The sequence below is a fragment of the Otolemur garnettii genome, unplaced genomic scaffold (genome assembly GCF_000181295.1).
Source record: "Otolemur garnettii isolate 467f Iridium unplaced genomic scaffold, OtoGar3 scaffold00186, whole genome shotgun sequence".
NCBI classification, from domain to species: Eukaryota; Metazoa; Chordata; class Mammalia; order Primates; family Galagidae; genus Otolemur; species Otolemur garnettii.
In genome coordinates, this window is record NW_003852581.1 from 164,201 (window position 1) to 183,543 (window position 19,343).

Sequence of the window (19,343 nt, forward strand, 5' to 3'; positions counted from 1 at the left end):
CCTTCATGTTCACATGGATGGAGCTGGAAAATGTTCTTCTTAGCAAAGTATCACAGGAATGGAAGAATAAGTATCCAATGTACACACCCCTATTATGAAATTAATTTAAACCTTTTTATATGAAAGCTATAACCTAATAACAACCTAAGGATATGGGGAGTGGGGAGGGAGGGAGGAGAGGGTGGAGGGAGAGTGATTCAAGGGTTCACTTCTGTGGTTCATCTTTCAAGGGTACAAGTGAATCTTTTTATGAGTAGAATATGAATGTTTTAACACAATAACTAAGAAAGTTACATGAAGGCTATATACCCCTAAAGTGCATCAATGTACACAGTTACCATTCAATAAAAAAAAAGGAAGAAAAAAAAACTTTCAACAAAAAAATAAACTTATTTATAAAATTATGAAATAATTTAAATATAATCCTTTCTGAAGGAATTGTATTTTAAATGATTTAAATTTATTTTTATAGTTCAAAATTTCCAAGTTATATATCCTTTCTACTCTAAAGACAATGACAATCTTATTTAAATTTAGAGGACTCTGTATTTTAGTAACTTAATTACTCAAATACTAACAAGTAAAAATTGCACCATTATATTTAAAATGGGTGAATTTTATGGCATGTAAATTATGTCTCATAAACTGCTTATTGAAATAAAACTGAAATGCATTGGCTGGGCATAGTGGCTCTCACCAGTAAGACTAGCACTCTGGTAGAACAAGGTGGGTGGATTGCTTGAGCTCAGGAGTTTGAGACAAACCTAAGTAACAACAAGACCCAGTCTCTGCTAAAAATAGAAAATAAAAAAGTGAGGCAAATCATTACTTAAGCCCAAGAGCTTGAGGTTGTTGTGAACTATGATGCCATGGCATTCTACCCAGGATGCCAGAGCAAGACTCTGCCTTAAAAAAAAAAAAAAATATGCAGAAGAATTTCTGATAGGAAAACCTGTCAGACTGGTTTTGAACTGTAGGTGATTGATCAGTAATTATACTTGCTTATTACCAACATACCTGAATAAATTTCTTTAATTGACAGGATCATTTCTCCATTCCCTTTATTCTCTTTCCTTATATGCTAAAATATGGCTTAATGACTTAAAAGGAATACTTACATGGCAAGAATCTGCTTCTCCCTCTTCTATTGGCTCATCAACCATTTTAAGACCATTTACCTGAAAAACATTGTTTAAAAACTGAAATTCATGAGTATTAAAACAAGATTAATACCTAAAAAAATAACCCTACGCATTACTCTCCTCAATCTAAAATGATATACACTAACTGAAAAACAAAAGGGCAAAGGACACATATAAGGTACTTAGTAAAGGAATGCCATAATTTAGTTCCCAGACTGTCCTTGAGAAACCTTGATTTCACAGCTTTATGCTTCACTTAATATTGTTTAGAGCTATGCAATGACAGATGACCATATATAATAGGTATATGATATATATACTTTTGTTAGGATTGTCTAGCTAAATATTTATGACAAGAAAAATAAATGCCACAGAAATCTACCATGAGGATACACTCAAAGGAAATTAGAATGAGAAGGGTTTTATAATTGCATTGTTGTGTATTCCTTTCATTCTTATTTCATGAGATACTCAACAGCATAAAGAATAAACTATAGGAGAGATATACCTATAGTCATGGAAACAGAAATATTTCAACATACAAAGCTCATTAAGTAATACTACTCATTATTCAACCTCTACTTCAAGAAAAAGTTAAGTGCAGAAGATTTAAATTGAGGGTCTACAAACTATAACCCTTTGGACAAATCTGGCTTGTTGCCTGTTTCTGTGCAGAATTTTATTGGAACACAGCCACATACATTTGTTTTCATTTTATTTATGGCTGCTTTCCACTACAATGGCAAAGTTGAGCAGTTGTGACAGAGACTATATACCTGAAAAGCTTAAAATATTTACTATATTTTTCTCTTTACAGAAAAAAGTCCATCAATCACTGATCTAAGATGTTTCAAAATTAAGCAACAGCAAGATGATCAAGGAAAAAAGTAATTTTACCAATGCCCAGTTGTAAAAGTCCACAGAAAAATTTCCAAACCAAATTAGATCTAGTGACAGCTACAATGTAATAAGTCTGCTAAGCCTCTCTGTCCCCTTATTATAAACTAAAAATCCTTGACAGAATAGAAAAAGAAAGTATCCAAGGACTTTGCAAACTGAACAATACCAAGTGTGTTAGGGAGGGAGATAAAAATTTAAAAAATAACTCTGATCAATACCCTGGGTTTATTTTTCACCTCTTATCTCCTGAATTTTACTCAAGGAGAAAATGATTCATAAACCTCTACAGAAGATCTGAAAAAAAAAATTACAAGAGAAATCCCACTTTCTGTAAAAAGCACTAGGAAAATAAGCACTTTTAAGCCTGTGATCATAAACAGAACCCAAGTTTTCCTCCATGTTCCCACCTTTCTCTTTATCAACTCCTGGTCCTACTCCAAGGCAAGTTCTGATCAAGACAAAAACCTATCTCTCTGGCCAGTAAAAGCAGGGAAACAAGACCAAACTATAAAGAAAAATGTGAGGGTTAGCCTTGGCTTATTTTTCTTACTGTCTTTTTTACTTCATCTCAAGGGAACCTCCAATAGTGTAAAGCTATGTGAAAGCATGAAAGTATAAGACCTTTTAATTATTTCATTCAGATGTGTTTATTGCTATCCAAAAGAGGATAGTTATCATAGTTATAATGAGTATTTTAAAGTCTTTTCCAGATATTTTGACATTGGAGACATCCTGAAATTTAAATCTGTTGATTTTTGTGTGTTTGTTTTTTTCAGTAGGCAGTCTACCTAGATTGGTTCAAAGTTCCATGTTCTGCCCCACCCTCTCTGAGTAATGGTTCCAATATTAATTTAGAGTATTTGCATTAGAATCCTACAGGTACCACTCCATACATGTGATAATTCAGTGATTATTCTAAGACTTGAACAATAGTTGATATTGTAGTTCAATACTCAAAGATTTTGTTATGCTTCTTTGGTTATTTCCTGCACAGTTTCTTGATGAAAACAGGACTCAAGTTGGTTTATACACAGATTTAAAGGATCTCCTTCTCTCCTATCCTCTCTGTGACTTATCCCAATTTCTTCTTTCTGTTTCCATGTGACCTTTTATTCTGTTCCTCTGGCTTCAGAAGAGATTAGTAGTTGTCAGGGGAGAGAGCAGGGGGTGGGAGGGCTTGAGTACAAAGAGGCATCACATGGCAATTGCATGTGTATGCAGCAGGATGATGAAACTATTTTTTATCTTTATTGTGGTGATAGTTACAAAAGTCAATGTATAACCTCAGAACAATATTTAATAAATAGTGAATTTTATTATATGAAAAATGTAGGGTTAGCTTACTAAATAGTAAATTACTCAACATCATTTCGTCAATGAGCATCTTTATTCTAAACAAAAAAACAATGAAAACTATATAAATTTACCAATGATGTCTATTTTGCTAATGGATCCATCAGCTTTTATTTTACTTAATCTCTTTGCAATTTGTCACAGGTGACCACTCTTCTATTTCTTTATCTCCCATGGTATAACACTCCCACTCTCATTTTTTCTAACTCAAATGTCTTTTACTGTTCTTTATTAATATTGAAACGTTGTTACTCCTCAGGAAATGTACTCACCTTCTCATCTCATTCCACATTTTTCTTTTTCTTTATTAGATCATATTTGTACACATTAATTCTATCATGGGATACAGTGTGTTGTTTCCATATACAATTTGAAATACTTTCATCCAATTGGCCAACATAGCCATCATGTCATTCTCATAATTGTTGTGTTAAAACATTTATATTCAGCATTTAGAAAGATTCACATGTACCCTTATAGGAAAAATCATAGGCGTGATCCCCGCAATCACTCTCCCTTTACTCATCCTTCCCCTTCTACTCCCCTCCCTTACCCCTTTCCCCATATTCTTTGATTCCATTTGGATTATAGCTTTTCTATGATAGTTAACAGATAGTTTCACAATATGGTTGAGTACATTGGATAATTTTCTTCCATTCTTGAGATACTTTGCTAAGAAGAACATTTTCCAGCTCCATACATGTAAACATGAAGGAGGTAAAGTCTTCATCTTTCTTTATGGCTGCATAGTATTCCATGGTGTACATATGCCATAATTTATTGATCCATTCATGGGTCGATGGGCACTTGGGCTTCTTCCATGACCTAGTGATTGTGAATTGGACTGCAATGAACATTCTGGTACAGATATCTGTATTGTAGCGTGATTTTTGGTCTTCTTGATATATACCTAGCAGAGGAATTATAGGATCAAATGGCAGATCTATATTTAGATCTCTAAGTATTCTCCATATGACTTTCCAAAAGGGACGTATTAGTTTGCATTCCCACCAGCAGTGTAGAAGTGTTCTCTTCTGTCCACAACCCTGCCAGCATCTGTGATTTTGGGATTTTGTGATATAGGCTAATCTTACCAGCATTAGATGATATCTCCAAGTAGTTTTGATTTCCATTTCTCTGATGATTAGGGATGATGAGCATTTTTTCATATGTCTGTAGGCGATGGGTCTGTCTTCTTCGGAGAATTTTCTCTTTAAGTCTCTTGCCCATCCTGAGATGGGATCACTTGTTCTCTTCTTGCTAATACGTTTGAGTTCTCTGTGGATTCTGGTTTTAGACCTTTGTCAGAAGCATAACCAGCAAATATCTTTTCCCATTCTGAGGGCTGTCTGCTTGCTTTTCTTACTCTGTTCTTGGCTGTGCAGAAGCTTTTTAATTTGAGGAGGCCCCAGTAGAATATTTTTGATGTTGCTTCAATTGCCTCGTAAAATATTCGCCCAGGCCAATTTCTTCAAGAGTTTTCCCTACACTTTCTTTTAGTGTTTTTACAGTTTCATGTCTTTTTTTTTTTTTTTTTTTTTTGAGACAGAGCCTCAAGCTGTCCCTCGGGTAGAGTGCTGTGGCATTACAGCTCACAGCAACCTCCAACTCCTGGGCTTAAGCGAGTCTCCTGCCTCCACCTCCCAAGTAGCTGGGACTACAGGCGCCCGCCACAACACCCGGCTATTTATTTTTTTTTTGATTGCAGCCGTCATTGTTGTTTGGCGGGTCCGGGCTGGGGATTCGAACCCGCCACCTTAGTGTACGTGGCTGGCACCTTAGCTGGTTGAGCTATAGGTGCTGAGCCACAGTTTCTTGTCTTAAATTGAAGTCTTTAATCCAATGGGAGTCTATCTTAGTTAGTGGTGACAGGTGTGGGTCCAGTTTCAGTTTTCTGCAGGTCGCTAGCCAGCTCATCCAGCACCATTTGTTAAATAAGGAATTTATTTCCCCACTCAATGTTTTTAATTGGCTTGTCAAAGATCATATAGTAGTAAGTAGCTGGGTTGATCTCTTGGCTCTCTATTCTGTTCCAGACATCTACCTCTCTGTTTTTGTGCGAGTACCAGGCTGTTTTGATCACAATGGATTTATAGTGTAGTCTGATGTCTGGTAGCGTGATTCCTCCTGCTTTGTTTTTGTTTCTGAGTAATGTCTTGGCTATTTGAGGATTTTTCTGATTCCATATAAAATGAAGTATTATTTTTTCGAGATCCTTAAAGTATGACAATGGAACTTTAATAGGAATTGCATTAAAATTATGTATTGCTTTAGGTAGTATAGAGATTTTGACAATGTAAATTTTTCCCAGCCATAAGCTAGGTATGTTTTTCCATTTGTTAACATTTTCAGCTATTTCTTTTCTTAGAGTTTCATAGTTCTCTCTATAGAGATCTTTCATGTTCTTTGTTAGGTAAACTCCCAAGTATTTCAACTTCTTTGACACTACTGTAAATGGAGTAGAGTTCTTGACTGTTATTTCAGCTTGACTATTGTTGGTATATATAAAAGCTACTGACTTATGGGTGTTGATTTTGTAACCTGAGATGCTGCTGTATTCCTTGATTACTTCTAAGAGTTTTGTGGAAGAGTCCCTCATATTTTCCAGGTATACGATCATGTAATCTGCGAAGAGTGAGAATTTGATCTCTTCAGATCCTATGTGAATACCCTTGATTGCCTTTTCTTCCCTAATTGCTATGGCTAAGACTTCCATTACGATGTTAAAGAGCAATGGGGACAATGGGCAACCTTGCCTGGTTCCTGATCTGAGCAAAAATGATTTCTATTTGATTCCATTCAATACGATATTGGCTGTGGGTTTGCTATAAATGGCCTCTATCAACTTGAGAAAAGTCCCTTCTATACCAATTCTCTTAAGTGCTCAAATCATGAATGGGTGCTGGATATTGTCAAAAGATTTTTCTGCATCAATTGAGAGGATCATATGGTTTTGTTTTTTAATTTGTTTTTGTGGTGTATTATGTTTATAGATTTGCGTATGTTGAACCAGTCTTGAGATCCTGGGATAAAACCCACTTGGTCATGGTGTATAATTTGTTTGATGTGTTGCTGGATTCTGTTTGTTAGGATCTTGGAATATTTTCACATCAATATTCATTAGAGATATTGGTCTATAATTTTCTTTTCTTGTTGGGTCTTTTCCTGGTTTAGGGATCAAGGTGATGTTTGCTTCATAGAATGTGTTGGGTAGTATTCCATCTTTTTCTATATTTTGGAAAAGGTTAAGTAGTATAGGTGTTAGCTCTTTAAAAGTTTGGTAGAATTCTGACGTGAAACCATCTGGTCCTGGACTTTTCTTTTTAGGATGATTTTGTATAGTTGATACTATTTCAGAGCTTGATATGGGCCTGTTCAACATTTCCACTTGATTCTGACTAAGTCTTGGAAGGTGGTGTGCTTCCAAGTATTGGTCGTTTTCCTTCAGATTTTCATATTTCTGAGAATAAAGTTTCTTGTAGTATTTATGGAGGATTTCTTGAGTTTCTGAGGGGTCTGTTGTAATTTCATCTTTACCATTTCTAATTGATGAAATTAGAGATTTAACTTTTTTCCTTGGTTCAGTTGGCCAGTGGCTTATCTATTTTATTGACCTTTTAAGAAAACCAACACTTTGATTTGTTAATCTGTTGTATAATCCTTTTGTTTTCCATTTCATTTAGTTCTGATCTAATTTTGGTATTTCTTTTTTTCTGTTGTGTTTTAGATTGGAGCGTTCTTCCTTTTCCAGTCACTTGAGGTGTCCCATTAAGTTGTTAACTTCTTCTCTTTCCTTTTTCTAGAGGAAGGCTTGCAGTGCTATAAATTTCCCTCTAAGGACTGCCTTTGCAGTATCCCAGAGGTTCTGATAACTTGTCTCTTCATTGTTGTTTAGTTCCATTAATTTGGTAATTTCCTTCTTGATCTCATCTCTGACCCAACTGTCATTGAGCATAAGGTTATTTAGCTTCCACATTTTTGTTTGTGTCTGCAGATTCCTGTTGTTGCTGAGTTCAACTTTTATTCTGTGGTGCTCTGAGAAGGTATACAGAATAATTTCTATTTTAAATTTGCTGAGGTTAGACTTGTGACCTAAGATGTGGTCTATTTTGGAGTATGTTCTGTGAGCTGAAGAGTTAAAGGTGTATTCAGTTTTATTAGGGTGAAATGTTCTGTACGTGTTTGTTAAATCCAAATACTGAAAGGTTAAGTTTAAATGCAAGATTTCTTTGCTAAGCTTCTTGTTGGAGGATCTATCCAGCATTGCCAAAGGGGTATTAAAATCTCTGACTACGATGGATTTGGGAGTAATTAGGTTGCTCATGTCTGTTAGAGTGTCTCTTAAATTGAGGTGCATTCTGATTGGATGCATAAATATTGATAATTGAAATCTCATCATATTGAGTATTACCCTTAACAAATATAAAGTAACCACATTTGTCCTTGCTCACTTTTTGTTGGTTTAAAGCCTACTGCATCTACAAATAAAATTGCAACACCTGCTTTTTTCTTCTTTGCATTAGCCTGGAATATAGATGACCATCCCTTCACCTAGAGTCTGTGCTTGTCTTTCAAAGTAAGGTGAGTTTTCTTGGATTCATCAGATATCTGGCCTGAGTTTTTGTATCCAGTCAGCCAGCCTGTGCCTCTTTAGAGGGCAATTTAAGCCATTCACATTGATTGAGACCATTGATAAGCCTGGTATACTTTTGAGTATCAAGTTTTTTGAAGGTCTAGTGGACATCTTCATTCCTTTTGTTACTGTGGAGCTTGGAATTTGATCAAAATTTTCTGGGTGGGTTTATGTGGTGGAGGATTGTGCTGGTCATTATGGAGGATAGGTCTGAGGATATCCTGGCGGGCTGGTTTAGTTATGGCAAATTTCTTCAACATGTGAATGTTTTTAAAGTATTTAATTTCTCCATCATGAATGAAACTCAGTTTAGCTGGATACAGGATTCTGGGTTGAAAGTTATTTTTTTTAAGAGGTTGAAGGTCGCTGACCACCCTCTTCTAGCCTGAAAGGTTTGGGCAGAGAGATCTGCAGTCATTCTAATATTCTTCCCCCTGTAAGTTAATATTTTCTTGTGTCTAGCTGCTTTCAGAATTTTCTCTTTCATGTTAACTTTAGTGAAGTTGATTATTATATGCCTGGGGGATGTCTTGTTTGGGTTGAGTCGTGCTGGGGTTCTGAAGCTGTCTGCTATCTGAATTTCAGGATCCCTTGGCATATCTGGAAAGTTCTCTTTCATAATTTCATGAAGGAGAGCCTCTGTGTTTTGTGAAGCAACTTCATCACCGTAAGGAATTCCTATGTGGTGAATATTAGTTTTCTTTGAATTATCCAAGAGCTCTCTGAGTGAGTGGTCTGTGTTTGCTCTCCATTTGTCATGATCTTTGGATGATTAGGCATGTTCAAAGTCTTTGTCTTCAGTGTCAGAGATCCTATCTTCTGCCTGGTTCATCCTCTGAACAAGAGATTCAACCGTACTCTTCAAATCTTTAAGGGCTGCAATCTCTTGCTTCAGTATATCATAGTCTTTGATTATTTTATCTTTGAAATCATTGAATTCCTGCAACAGCTTTTGAATAATTAGAAATTCTCATTCTCTCCTTTCCTCGATTATGTTGATCTTATTCGCTATCCAGATTCTGAACTCAATTTCTGACATCTCAGACATATGTTTATGGAATTGGTCTTCAATTGTGTCTGCCTCATTCTTCCTTGGAGGGGTGGTCTACTCTGGTTGTTCTGGTTACCAGAGTTTTCCCACTGATTCTGCCCCATGCTGAATTTGCACCTTTCGGAGACCATCCCTAAAACTGCTCTGCCAGTGGCTTCTTTTGGTTATCTCCTAGGTGTGTGCCGCCAAGGCCCCAGGGAGCAGGGGCAGCAGCCAGTGGAGTGGTGCAGGCCGCCCCAGCAGTAGTCAGTCTCAGTTGCGTGTTGCCAAGGCTCCTGGAAGCAGGGACAGCAGCCTGGGAGACAGCTGGATGCAGAATGTGGTGGCTGGCGGGATCAGTCTGCACACAGGATACGTGGATCAAGCAGCTCTCCCGGTGAAGGACCAGGACAAGGGCCTGGTCCTGCAAGGGTGGGAGGATGTTGCTCTTGAATCTCCTCTCGCTGTCTCTTCAGACAAGAAGGGGAGGATGGACTGGAAACTCAAAATGGCAGTGCAAATGCCAGTTCCACTTTTCTGCCTGGGGGAGGGTATTCAGAGTCTCAGTACATTCCCACCAGGGTAGTAGATTTCCCTGCAGACAGCTCTCACTCATGGAGTGAGAGAATAGGTCCTCAGTTTATTGATCACCTGTAGGAGACTCAGAGGAGTGGTTGAAGAGTAAACAAAGGAAAAGCACACCTTTCTTGAGGGAGGGAATGGACACATTTCCTTTGTGGTGTATTATGTTCCTGTAGATTATCTTCCAGGAGTCGCTGCTTGCCTCAGAATAGGTGTCCTACTGGCATCACTCTTCTCTCTTGGCTGGGCTCCCAGTCTTCAACCTTCTTGGGTGTTTTCTGGATTTTATCCTTTCCTTTGGATAGGAGCTTCTGCCGGAGGCTCATACCTGCCAGCCATCTTGACCCCCCCTCCTCATTTCACATTTTTCACTCAGGCAGATAACCTGTTGACATGACTCATATCTCCTCAGAAACTATTGTTCTGAGATCTCAATCCATACATCCAACTGCCTACTTGACATTTCTACTTATTTATCTGACCTATCTCTCAAAATTAACCAATACAAAAATTAATTAGTGACTCCCTGTGAATCTACTCTTCCTCCAGGGTTCACAAACTCAATAAATGGTACCACTATCTACCATCTTACCTCAACAAAAGAAACTAAGAATGAAAAAACTGTAAAAGATTCATCACAAAAATATAGAAAGAAGAACATTAAGTAAAACTGTCCAGAAGCCAAGGACGCAAAATAAACCTCAACAGAATCAAAAGAATTGAATTTTTACCTTACATCTTCTCAGACCACAAGACACTAAAGGTGGAACTCAACTCCACAAAAACATTCAAATCCACACAAAGGCATGGAAATTAAACAACCTTATGCTCAATGACAATTGGATGCAGGAAGAAATGAAAAAGGAAATCATTAATTTCTTTGAGCATAACAACAATGAAGACACAAGCTACCAAAACCTGTGGGATACACTAAAAGCAGTCCTGAGAGGAAAACGTATTGCTTTAGAAGCATAAATTCAAAAAACAGAAAGACAGTACATCAACAATCTCACAAGCCATCTGATGGAATTAGAAAAAGAAGAACAGTCTAAGCTTAAACCCAGCAGAAGAAAAGAAATCCCCAAAATTAAATCAGAGATTAATGACATTGAAAACAAAAGAATCATTCAGAAAATTAATGAAACAAAGAGTTGGTTTTTTGAAAAAATATATCAAAAAGATAAACTTGGCTCGGCACCTGTGGCTCAAGTGCCTAAGGCGCCAGCCACATACACCTAAGGAAGCGGGTTCAAATCCAGCCTGGGCTGCCAAAAACGGATGACGGCTGCAACCAAAAAATAGCTGGGCATTGTGGCGGGCACCTGTGGTCCCAGCTGCTTGGGAGGCTGAGGCAGGAGACTCACTTGAGCCTAGGAGTTGGAGGTTGCTGTGAGCTGTGATGCCACAGCACTCTATCCAGGGGGATAGCTTGAGGCTCTGTCTCAAAAAAAAAAAAAAAAAGATAAACTTTTGGCTAGACTAACTAGAAACAAACAAGTAAAATCTCTAATAACCTCAGAGAGAAATGATAAAGGGGAAATTACAACTGATGCCACAAAGATACAAGAGATTATCTCTGAACACTACCAGAAACTCTATGCCCAGAAATTTGGCAATGTGAAGGACATAGATCAATACTTAGAATCACACCCTCTCCCTAGACTTAGAAAGAAATACATCTTCTGAATAGGCCAATTTCAAGCACTGAGATCAAAGAAACAATAAAAAATCTCCCAACAAAAAAAATGCCCAGGTCCAGATGGCTTCACACCATAATTCTATCAAACGTTCAAAGAAGAGCTTATTCCCACACTGAAGAAATTATTCCAAAAATTCAGGAGGAAGAAATCTTCCCCAACATGTTCTATGAAGCAAACATCACCCTGATACCAAAACCAGGAAAAGACCCAACTAAACAGGAGAACTTCAGATCAATTTTAGTATTGAATATAGATGGAAAAATGCTCAACAAAATCCTAGCCAATAGATTACAGCTTATCATCAAAAAAGTCATACATCATGATTAAGTAGGTTTCATCCCAGGAATGCAAGACTGGTTTAACTTATGCAAATTCATAAACATTATTCACCATATCAACAGAAGACAAAGACCATATAATCCTCTCAATAGATGCAGAAAAAGCATTCAATAAAATCCAGCATCCTTTTCTAATTAGAACACTGAAGACTATAGGCATAGGAGGTACCTTTCTTACACTGACTAAGATATCTATGCAAACTCACAGCTAATATTTTACTGAATAGAGTCAAACTGAAAGCTTTTCCACTTAGAACTGGAGCCAGACAAGTTTGTCCTCTGTCGTCATTACTATTCTACATAGTCCTGAAAGTTCTAGCAATACAATTAGGCAAGACAAGGTAATGAAGGGCATCCAAGTGGGGGCAGAGGAGGTCAAAATCTCCCTCTTTTATGATGATATGAACTAATATTTAAAGAACCCCAAAGACTCATCCACAAGACTCCGGGAAGTCATCAAAAATACAGTAATGTCTCAGGATATAAAATCAGTGTGCACAAGTCAGTAGCCTTTGTACACACCAATAAGAGTCAACTTGAGAGGCTAATTAAGGACACAACTCCCTTCACCATAGCTTCAAAGAAATTGAAATACCTAGGAATATATCTAACAAAAGAGGGGAAGGACCTCTATAAAGAAAATTATGAAACCCTGAGAAAGGAAATAGCAGAGGATATTAATGAATGGAAGAACATACCATGCTCATGGCTCGGAAGAAACAACATTGTTAAAATGTTTATACTTCCGAAAGCAATCTCCAAATTCAACACCATCCTTATTCAATTTCAAGACTTGGAAAAAAAGATTTTGTGTTTTGTATGGAACCAGAAAAAACACTGTATAGGTAAGGCAGTTCTTAGTAATAAAAATAAAACTGGGGGCATCAGCATATAAGATTTTAATCTGTACTACAAGACCATAGTAGTGAAGACAGCATGGTACTGGCAAAAATAGAGACATAGATATTTGGAATCGAACAGAAAATCAGGAAATGAAACTAACAACTTACAACCACCTAATCTTTGATAAACCATACAAGAACATACACTGGGGGAAAGACTCCCTATTCAATAAGTGTTGCTGGGAGAATTGGATATCCACATGCAAAAAACCTGAAACTGGACTCACACCTCTCTGCACTCACAAAAATTGATTCAAGATGGATAAATGACTTAAATTTAAGGCATGAAATGATAAAAGTCCTCAAAGAAAGCATAGGAATAATATTGGAAGATATCAGCCTGGGGAGAGATTTTATGAAGAAGACTTTCATGGAACCTGCAACAACAACATAAACAAATGGGACTTAGTGAAACCTAATACCTTCTATACAGCTAAGGAGACAGCAACCAAAGCAAATAGACAACCTACACAATGGGAAGGGATATTTGCATATTTTCAAGCAGACAAAAGTTTAATAACTAGGGTCTATAGAGAACTCATTTAATCCACATGAAAAAAGCCAACAATCCCATATTTCAATGGGGAAGAGAGATGAACAGAACCTTCTCTAAAGAAGACAGATGAATAGCTAATGAACATATGAAAAAATGCTCATCATTAATTATTAGAGACATACAAATGAACACCACCCTGAGATATCATCTAACCCCAGTGAGAATGGCCTATATCACAAAATCTCAAAACTGCATATGCTGGCACAGATGTGGAGAGAAAGGAACACTCTTCCACTGCTGGTGGAACTGCAAACTAATACAACCTGTATAGAAGGAAGTAAGAAGACACCTTAAAGAACTTAAGTCAGACCTCCCATTTGATCCTACAATCTCATTACTGGGCATCTATCCAGAAGGGAAAAAAAAAAAAAAACAAAAAACCTTTTATCATAAGGACATTTGCACTATACTGTTTATCTCAGCTTAATTTACAATGGCCAAAATGTGGAAACAGCCTAAATTCACCCCACCTCAGAAATGGATTAACAAGTTGTGTTACATGTATACCATGGAATACTATTCAGCGATTAAAAATGTGGAGACTTTAAATCCATTGTATTAACCTGGATAGAAGTGGAACACATTATTCTTAGAGAGCATCACGAGAATGGAGATGCATGAATCGTATGTGTTCAATATTGATATGAGGACTTTTAATGCCAATTAATGACATGGTGGGGGTGGGGGAAGGGGAGAGTAGAGAGAGAGAGAAGGGAGGGGGTGGGAGAAAGGAAGAGCAGAGAGAGGGAAGAAGGGAGTGGTGGGGTCTCAGTAATAAAAAAATAGTTTACTATAAAATGACTCTCAGAATTATCCTTAGAAAAGGATTATGCATTATGAAAGTATTTTAAAAGTGTTATCTACAGAAAAAGATAAATAATGCTGAGTGGCATCTGTGGCTCAAAGGCGTAGGGCACTGGCCCCATATACTGGAGGTGGCAGGTTCAAACCCATCCCCAGCCAAAAACTGCAAAAAAAAAAAGATAAATACTGCTTTCCTCTGTTACCTTAGTTGCTGGTTACTTCCTATGTGTACCACTTGTGACTAATTCATGAAGGCATGAGTCTGAAGGGACTAGAAGTAAAATGAATCTGAATGAGTCAGAATAATCACTCTATTCTCAAAATAATTTCAGTTAACAGATATGGCATTTAAAAAAAAAGAACACTCCCACTTCATTTGCCCTCAGGGTATCATGTTTTCAATTTAAGAATATTAATTCCTAAGGAAGACCATAGTATTTGCTAAACTTACATAAATTGAAATCATGTTTAACTATGTGAAAACAAAAATATATTCTGAGATGGTAAGCCTTTATTTAAAAAACAAAATTTATAATCTGAAGAGATAAGCAGACAAGCTGCTTCCCCCAATTAAGTGCCAAGTGTGGAGGAGGAAATCATTTTCTAGAGGTAATTCTGAAAATTTATTAACAATAATAAAGGTAGTAATAATTTACTAAGATATTTCAAACCCAACTCTCATATCAGAGCCTAGTGATGAGTACTTTAAATATTTTCATTTTATTAGGAAAGACTTAAACAAATCACTTTCAAGTATGTTGGACAGATAGAAATACTAAACTGAGTCTCAGAAAATCATGAGCTACATTAAATCTATTGTTTTCTTACCAGTATTGGGAAGAGCAGCTTACCAAGGAAAACTAAATCAAAAAAGAAAATATTTTTCCCTTTCTGATCCTTGGAATTCAAAGTGGTATAAGAAAGTGAAAATATAAATACGTAAAGTTTAGTAAAAATGTTCATTCTCATCTGGCCATGATTCTAAAACACATGCAATTGTCTCTTAGTGTTAACAGCACTCATGGTTTGCTGGTAAAAGATTTACTAAAGAAGAAAATCAAGAGATAGATACACATACAAGGAAAAACTAGGTAGAAAGTAGTAAGAAATGTGGGTAAATGATTAACAAAACATACATAGAACACCAGTTTTCACAACAAATTTAACATTATAAATTTTCAAGCAATCTCCAGAATCCTCAAAATCCACCCTATAAAAAAATACTATATTTATTACCTAACATTAAAATATGTTTAAGTTTCTATTCTAAAGAAAACTTATCTCTCAAACTTCAAATTTATATATTGGTCACTGACAACTTTTATAAAGAAGAGACATTCAACATTCTACTTTATTTAAATAACTAGAGTAAATTTTATCTAAACATAGAATTGGGACAACACTTACCTGCAATAAAGAACTATATCTATGTATTGAATTAGACCTGTAACAAAATAAAACAGAGAAAGAAACCTACCAGTTGATCAATGTGATAAACACTCTAAGCTGTAACCCCACAATCCTTATCTCTTGGCGTTCCTGTCCTGGTATATCCCCCACTCCCTTGAGTATGAACAAGACTTGTGGTTGGATTCCAACCAAAAGAATATGGCAAAAGTGATGGGATTTTACATGTATGATTATATTATGTATTAAAGGATCATACAGACTCTCCTTGATGGCTTGACTGAAGTAAGTGGTCATGTTAAGGAAGCCCATACAACAAGAGACTCTACCGATCCTCTAGGAATTATAGGAAGCCTCTAGGAGCTGAGAGCAACCTCCACTCATTAGCAAGAAAGAAGCAAGGGCTCTCAATCCTACAATCACCAGGAAATGAATTCTGCCAAGAAGATGAAAAAGTTTAGATTTTTCCTCAGCCAAAAGCCTCCAGAAAAGAATGCAAGACAGCTGAAACCTTGATTACAGCTTTGTGGGACTCTAAGCAGAAGGCCTTTGTGGGCCATGCACTGATTACACATTTTGGAGTCTCTTAGCACAGAAACGAGTTGAAACATGACAAGATTTGTGACTCATAAAAACTCTGAGATAATAAATGTGCTTTGGTTAAAACTCCTATATTTATTGTAATTTATTTTTCAGCAATAGATAACACAATGTTACTGGTACAATAGTGTCTATAATTTAAAATTCTCCCTTAAACAGACTTTATAGAGACAAATTTTAAAGTCTAATACTTTGAAAATATATATATCTTTACTTATCAAACTCATGTCATTGCTCTTATTTTGTAGGAATAAAAGTGTAGATTTTATGCTAGTAAGTGACGTAGGAAAAAATACCAAAGTAGAAACAAATTTATTTAAAACAAAATATTTGGCTAATAAGGTCACCCAATTAATGTTGGTTTTAATAAACTTAAATTTTAATAGCTATATTTTTCCCTTTAATTCTGTTTCCTGAAAAATGAACCATTAATTTAATAAGCACAGTACATAAGACACAATTTCATATTCCATTAACAATCAGGGATATTTCAGTATCTTAAGGGCTATTCCTCTGAACATAACTTGTTAATGGCACAATTTTGTTGCCATGAAAGACACCAAAGATAAAATAAAAGTCCAATGTATACTAAAACCAGAATATATCCTGAAATTTATTTATTTATTATTGTTGAGGATTCATTGAGGGTACATAGAAGCAGGTTACATTAATTGCTTTCGTTAGAGAAGGACCCTATTATATTTGTGTCCCACCTCCAAAAGGTGAACCACATCCCTTGAACCCCCCTCTCTCCTTCACTTTCTCAGCTCTTCCCATCCCCTACCCCCACCGTGTATGAGGACCTTAATTGACCTCATATCAGAACTGAGTATATAGGATTCTTATTTCTCCATTCTTGTGATACTTTACTAAGAATAATGTGTTCCATATACATTCAGGTTAATACAAAGGATGTGGAGTCTCTGCTTTTCTTAGTGGCTGAGTAGTACTCCATGTCATACCACAACTTGTTAATCCATTCTTGAGTTGGTTGGCATTTAGGCTGTTTCCACATTTTGACGATTGCAAATTGAGTTGCAATAGTCTAGTTAGACAAGTGTCTTTTTCCTCTGGGTAGATGCCCAGCAAAGGGATTTCAGGACCAAATAGGAGGTCTAGTTTGAGTTTGTTGAAGATTCTCCCCACTGTCTTCCAAAAAGATTGTATTAGTTTGCAATCCAATCAACAGTGTAAAAGTGTTCCCTTGTCTCCATATCCACACCAGCATCTGCAATTGTGAGACTTTGTGATGTGAGCCATTCTTGCTGGGGTTGGATGACATCTCAGGGTGGTTTTGATTTGCATTTCTCTAATTACTAGGACTGATGAGCATTTTTTCCTACGTTTATTAGCCATCCATCTGTTTTCTTTAGAGAAGATTCTATTCATCCCTCTTGCCCAGTGATCTAAGGGATTGTTGGCTTTTTTCAGTTTTATTAATTTGAATTCTCTGTAGATCTTAGTTATCAAGTTATCAAGCTTTTGTCTGAATCAAAATATGCAAATATCCTTTCCCATTGTTTAGGTTGTTTGCTTTGGTTATTGTCACCTTAGCTGTGCAGAAGCTTTTCGGTATCATTAAGTCCCATTTGTTCATTTTTGTTGTTGTTGCAATTGCCATGGGAGTCTTTCTGGTAAAGCTCATCCCCAGGTCGATAGCTCCAATGTTTTCCCCACACTTTCTTTGAGAATTTTAATTGTTTTTTTGTCTTAGATTTAGGTCTTTTCTTCATCTTGAGTCAATTTTTGTGAGTGGAGAAAGGTGAGAGTCCAGTTTCAGTCTTTTACATGTAGATATCCAATTCTCCCAGCACCATCTATTGAATAGGGGTTCTTTCCCCAACTGTATGTTCTTGTTTGGTTTATCAAAGATTAGGTGGCTGTAGGATGTTTGGCTCATCTCCTCATTTTCCATTCAGTTCCAAATGTCTATGTCTCTATTTTTTTGCCAATACCATGCTGTTTTGATCACTATGGCCTTGTAGTATAGCCAAAAGTCTGGTAGGCTGATACTCTCAGCTTTGCTATATTATTAAGAATTGCATTGACTACAGGGGTAGTTTTGTTTCCATACAATATGAAGAATTATTCTTTCCAAGTCTTGAAATTATGATGTTGATATTTTAATAGGGAAAGCATTTAATCTGTAGATTGCTTTGGGAAGTATAGACATTTTGACAATGTTGATTCTTCCTAGCCATGAGAATGGTATGTTCTTCCATTTGTTAGTATTTTCTATTTCTTATCTTAGGGGTTCATAGTTTTCTTTATAAAGTTCCTTCACCTCTTTTGTGAGGTGTATACCCAGGTATTTCATTTTCTTTGGAGCTACTGTGAAGGGTATTGTGTCCTTGATTTCCATCTCATCTTGGCTGTTATTGGCATATACAAAGGCTACTGATTTGTGGACATTGATTTTATGTCCTGAGATATTACTGTATTTTTTAATCACTTCCAGGAGACTTGTGGTTGAGTATTTGGGGTTCTTTTAAGTATAAAATCATATAATTCCAAAGAGGAAGAGTTTCACTTCCTATTCCCCCATTTGGATGCCTTTAATTTCTTTCTCTTGCCTGATTGTATTGGCTAGAACTTCAGCATCATGTTGAATAGTAATAGCTACAGAGGACACCCTTGTCTTGTCCCAGTCCTGAGTGGAAAAGCTTTCAGTTTTACTCTATCCAGTTACTCTATTCAGTATAATATTAGCTGTGGGTTTGTAATAGATGGCTTTGATAAATTTAAGAAACATACCATCAATGCCTACATTCTTCAACATTCTAATTAGGAAAGAATGTTGAATTTTATCATAAGCTTTTTCTGCATCAATTAAGAGGATCATATGGTCTTTGTTTTTGCTCCTGTTGATATGGTGAACTATGTTTATAGATTTAGGTATGTTATAGATTTGGGTATGTTAAAATACCCTTGCATCACTGGGATGAAACTCACTTGATCATGATGTATGACTTATTTAATGATAAGCTGTAATCTATTCGCTAGGATTTTATTGAAAATTTTTGTATCTATATTCATTAGTGAAATTGGTCTGTAGTTCTCTGTTTTGGTTGGGTCTTTTCCTGGTTTTGGTATGAGGGTGATATTTGCTTCATAGAACGTGTTGGGAAAGATTCCTTCCTCCTCAATTTTTTGGAATAGTTTCTACAGTATAGGTATAAGCTCTGCAGTATGGGTATAAGCTCTTCTTTGAAGGTTTGATACAATTCTGATGTGAAACCATCCGGACAAAGGCATTATTTTGGGGGGGAGAATTTTTCATTGTTTCTTTGATCTCAGTTCTTGAAATTGGTCTATTTAGAAGATCTATTTCATCTTGATTAACCCCAGGGAGGGGGTGTTATTCCAAGTATTGATCTATTTTCTCTACATTATCAT

At 36.3% G+C, this 19,343-nt stretch overlaps 1 protein-coding gene across 1 annotated transcript in view; it reads right to left on the reverse strand.

Annotated features, from left to right (window-relative positions):
* RPS6KA6 (ribosomal protein S6 kinase A6) overlaps positions 1-19,343 on the reverse strand; it is a gene marked incomplete at its 3' end in the record, with an annotated part of 185,692 nt that overhangs the window by 140,213 nt on the left and 26,136 nt on the right. The window contains 1 exon segment of the mRNA XM_023507530.1: positions 1,119-1,178. Within this exon segment, the coding sequence (XP_023363298.1) occupies positions 1,119-1,178 (60 nt within the window).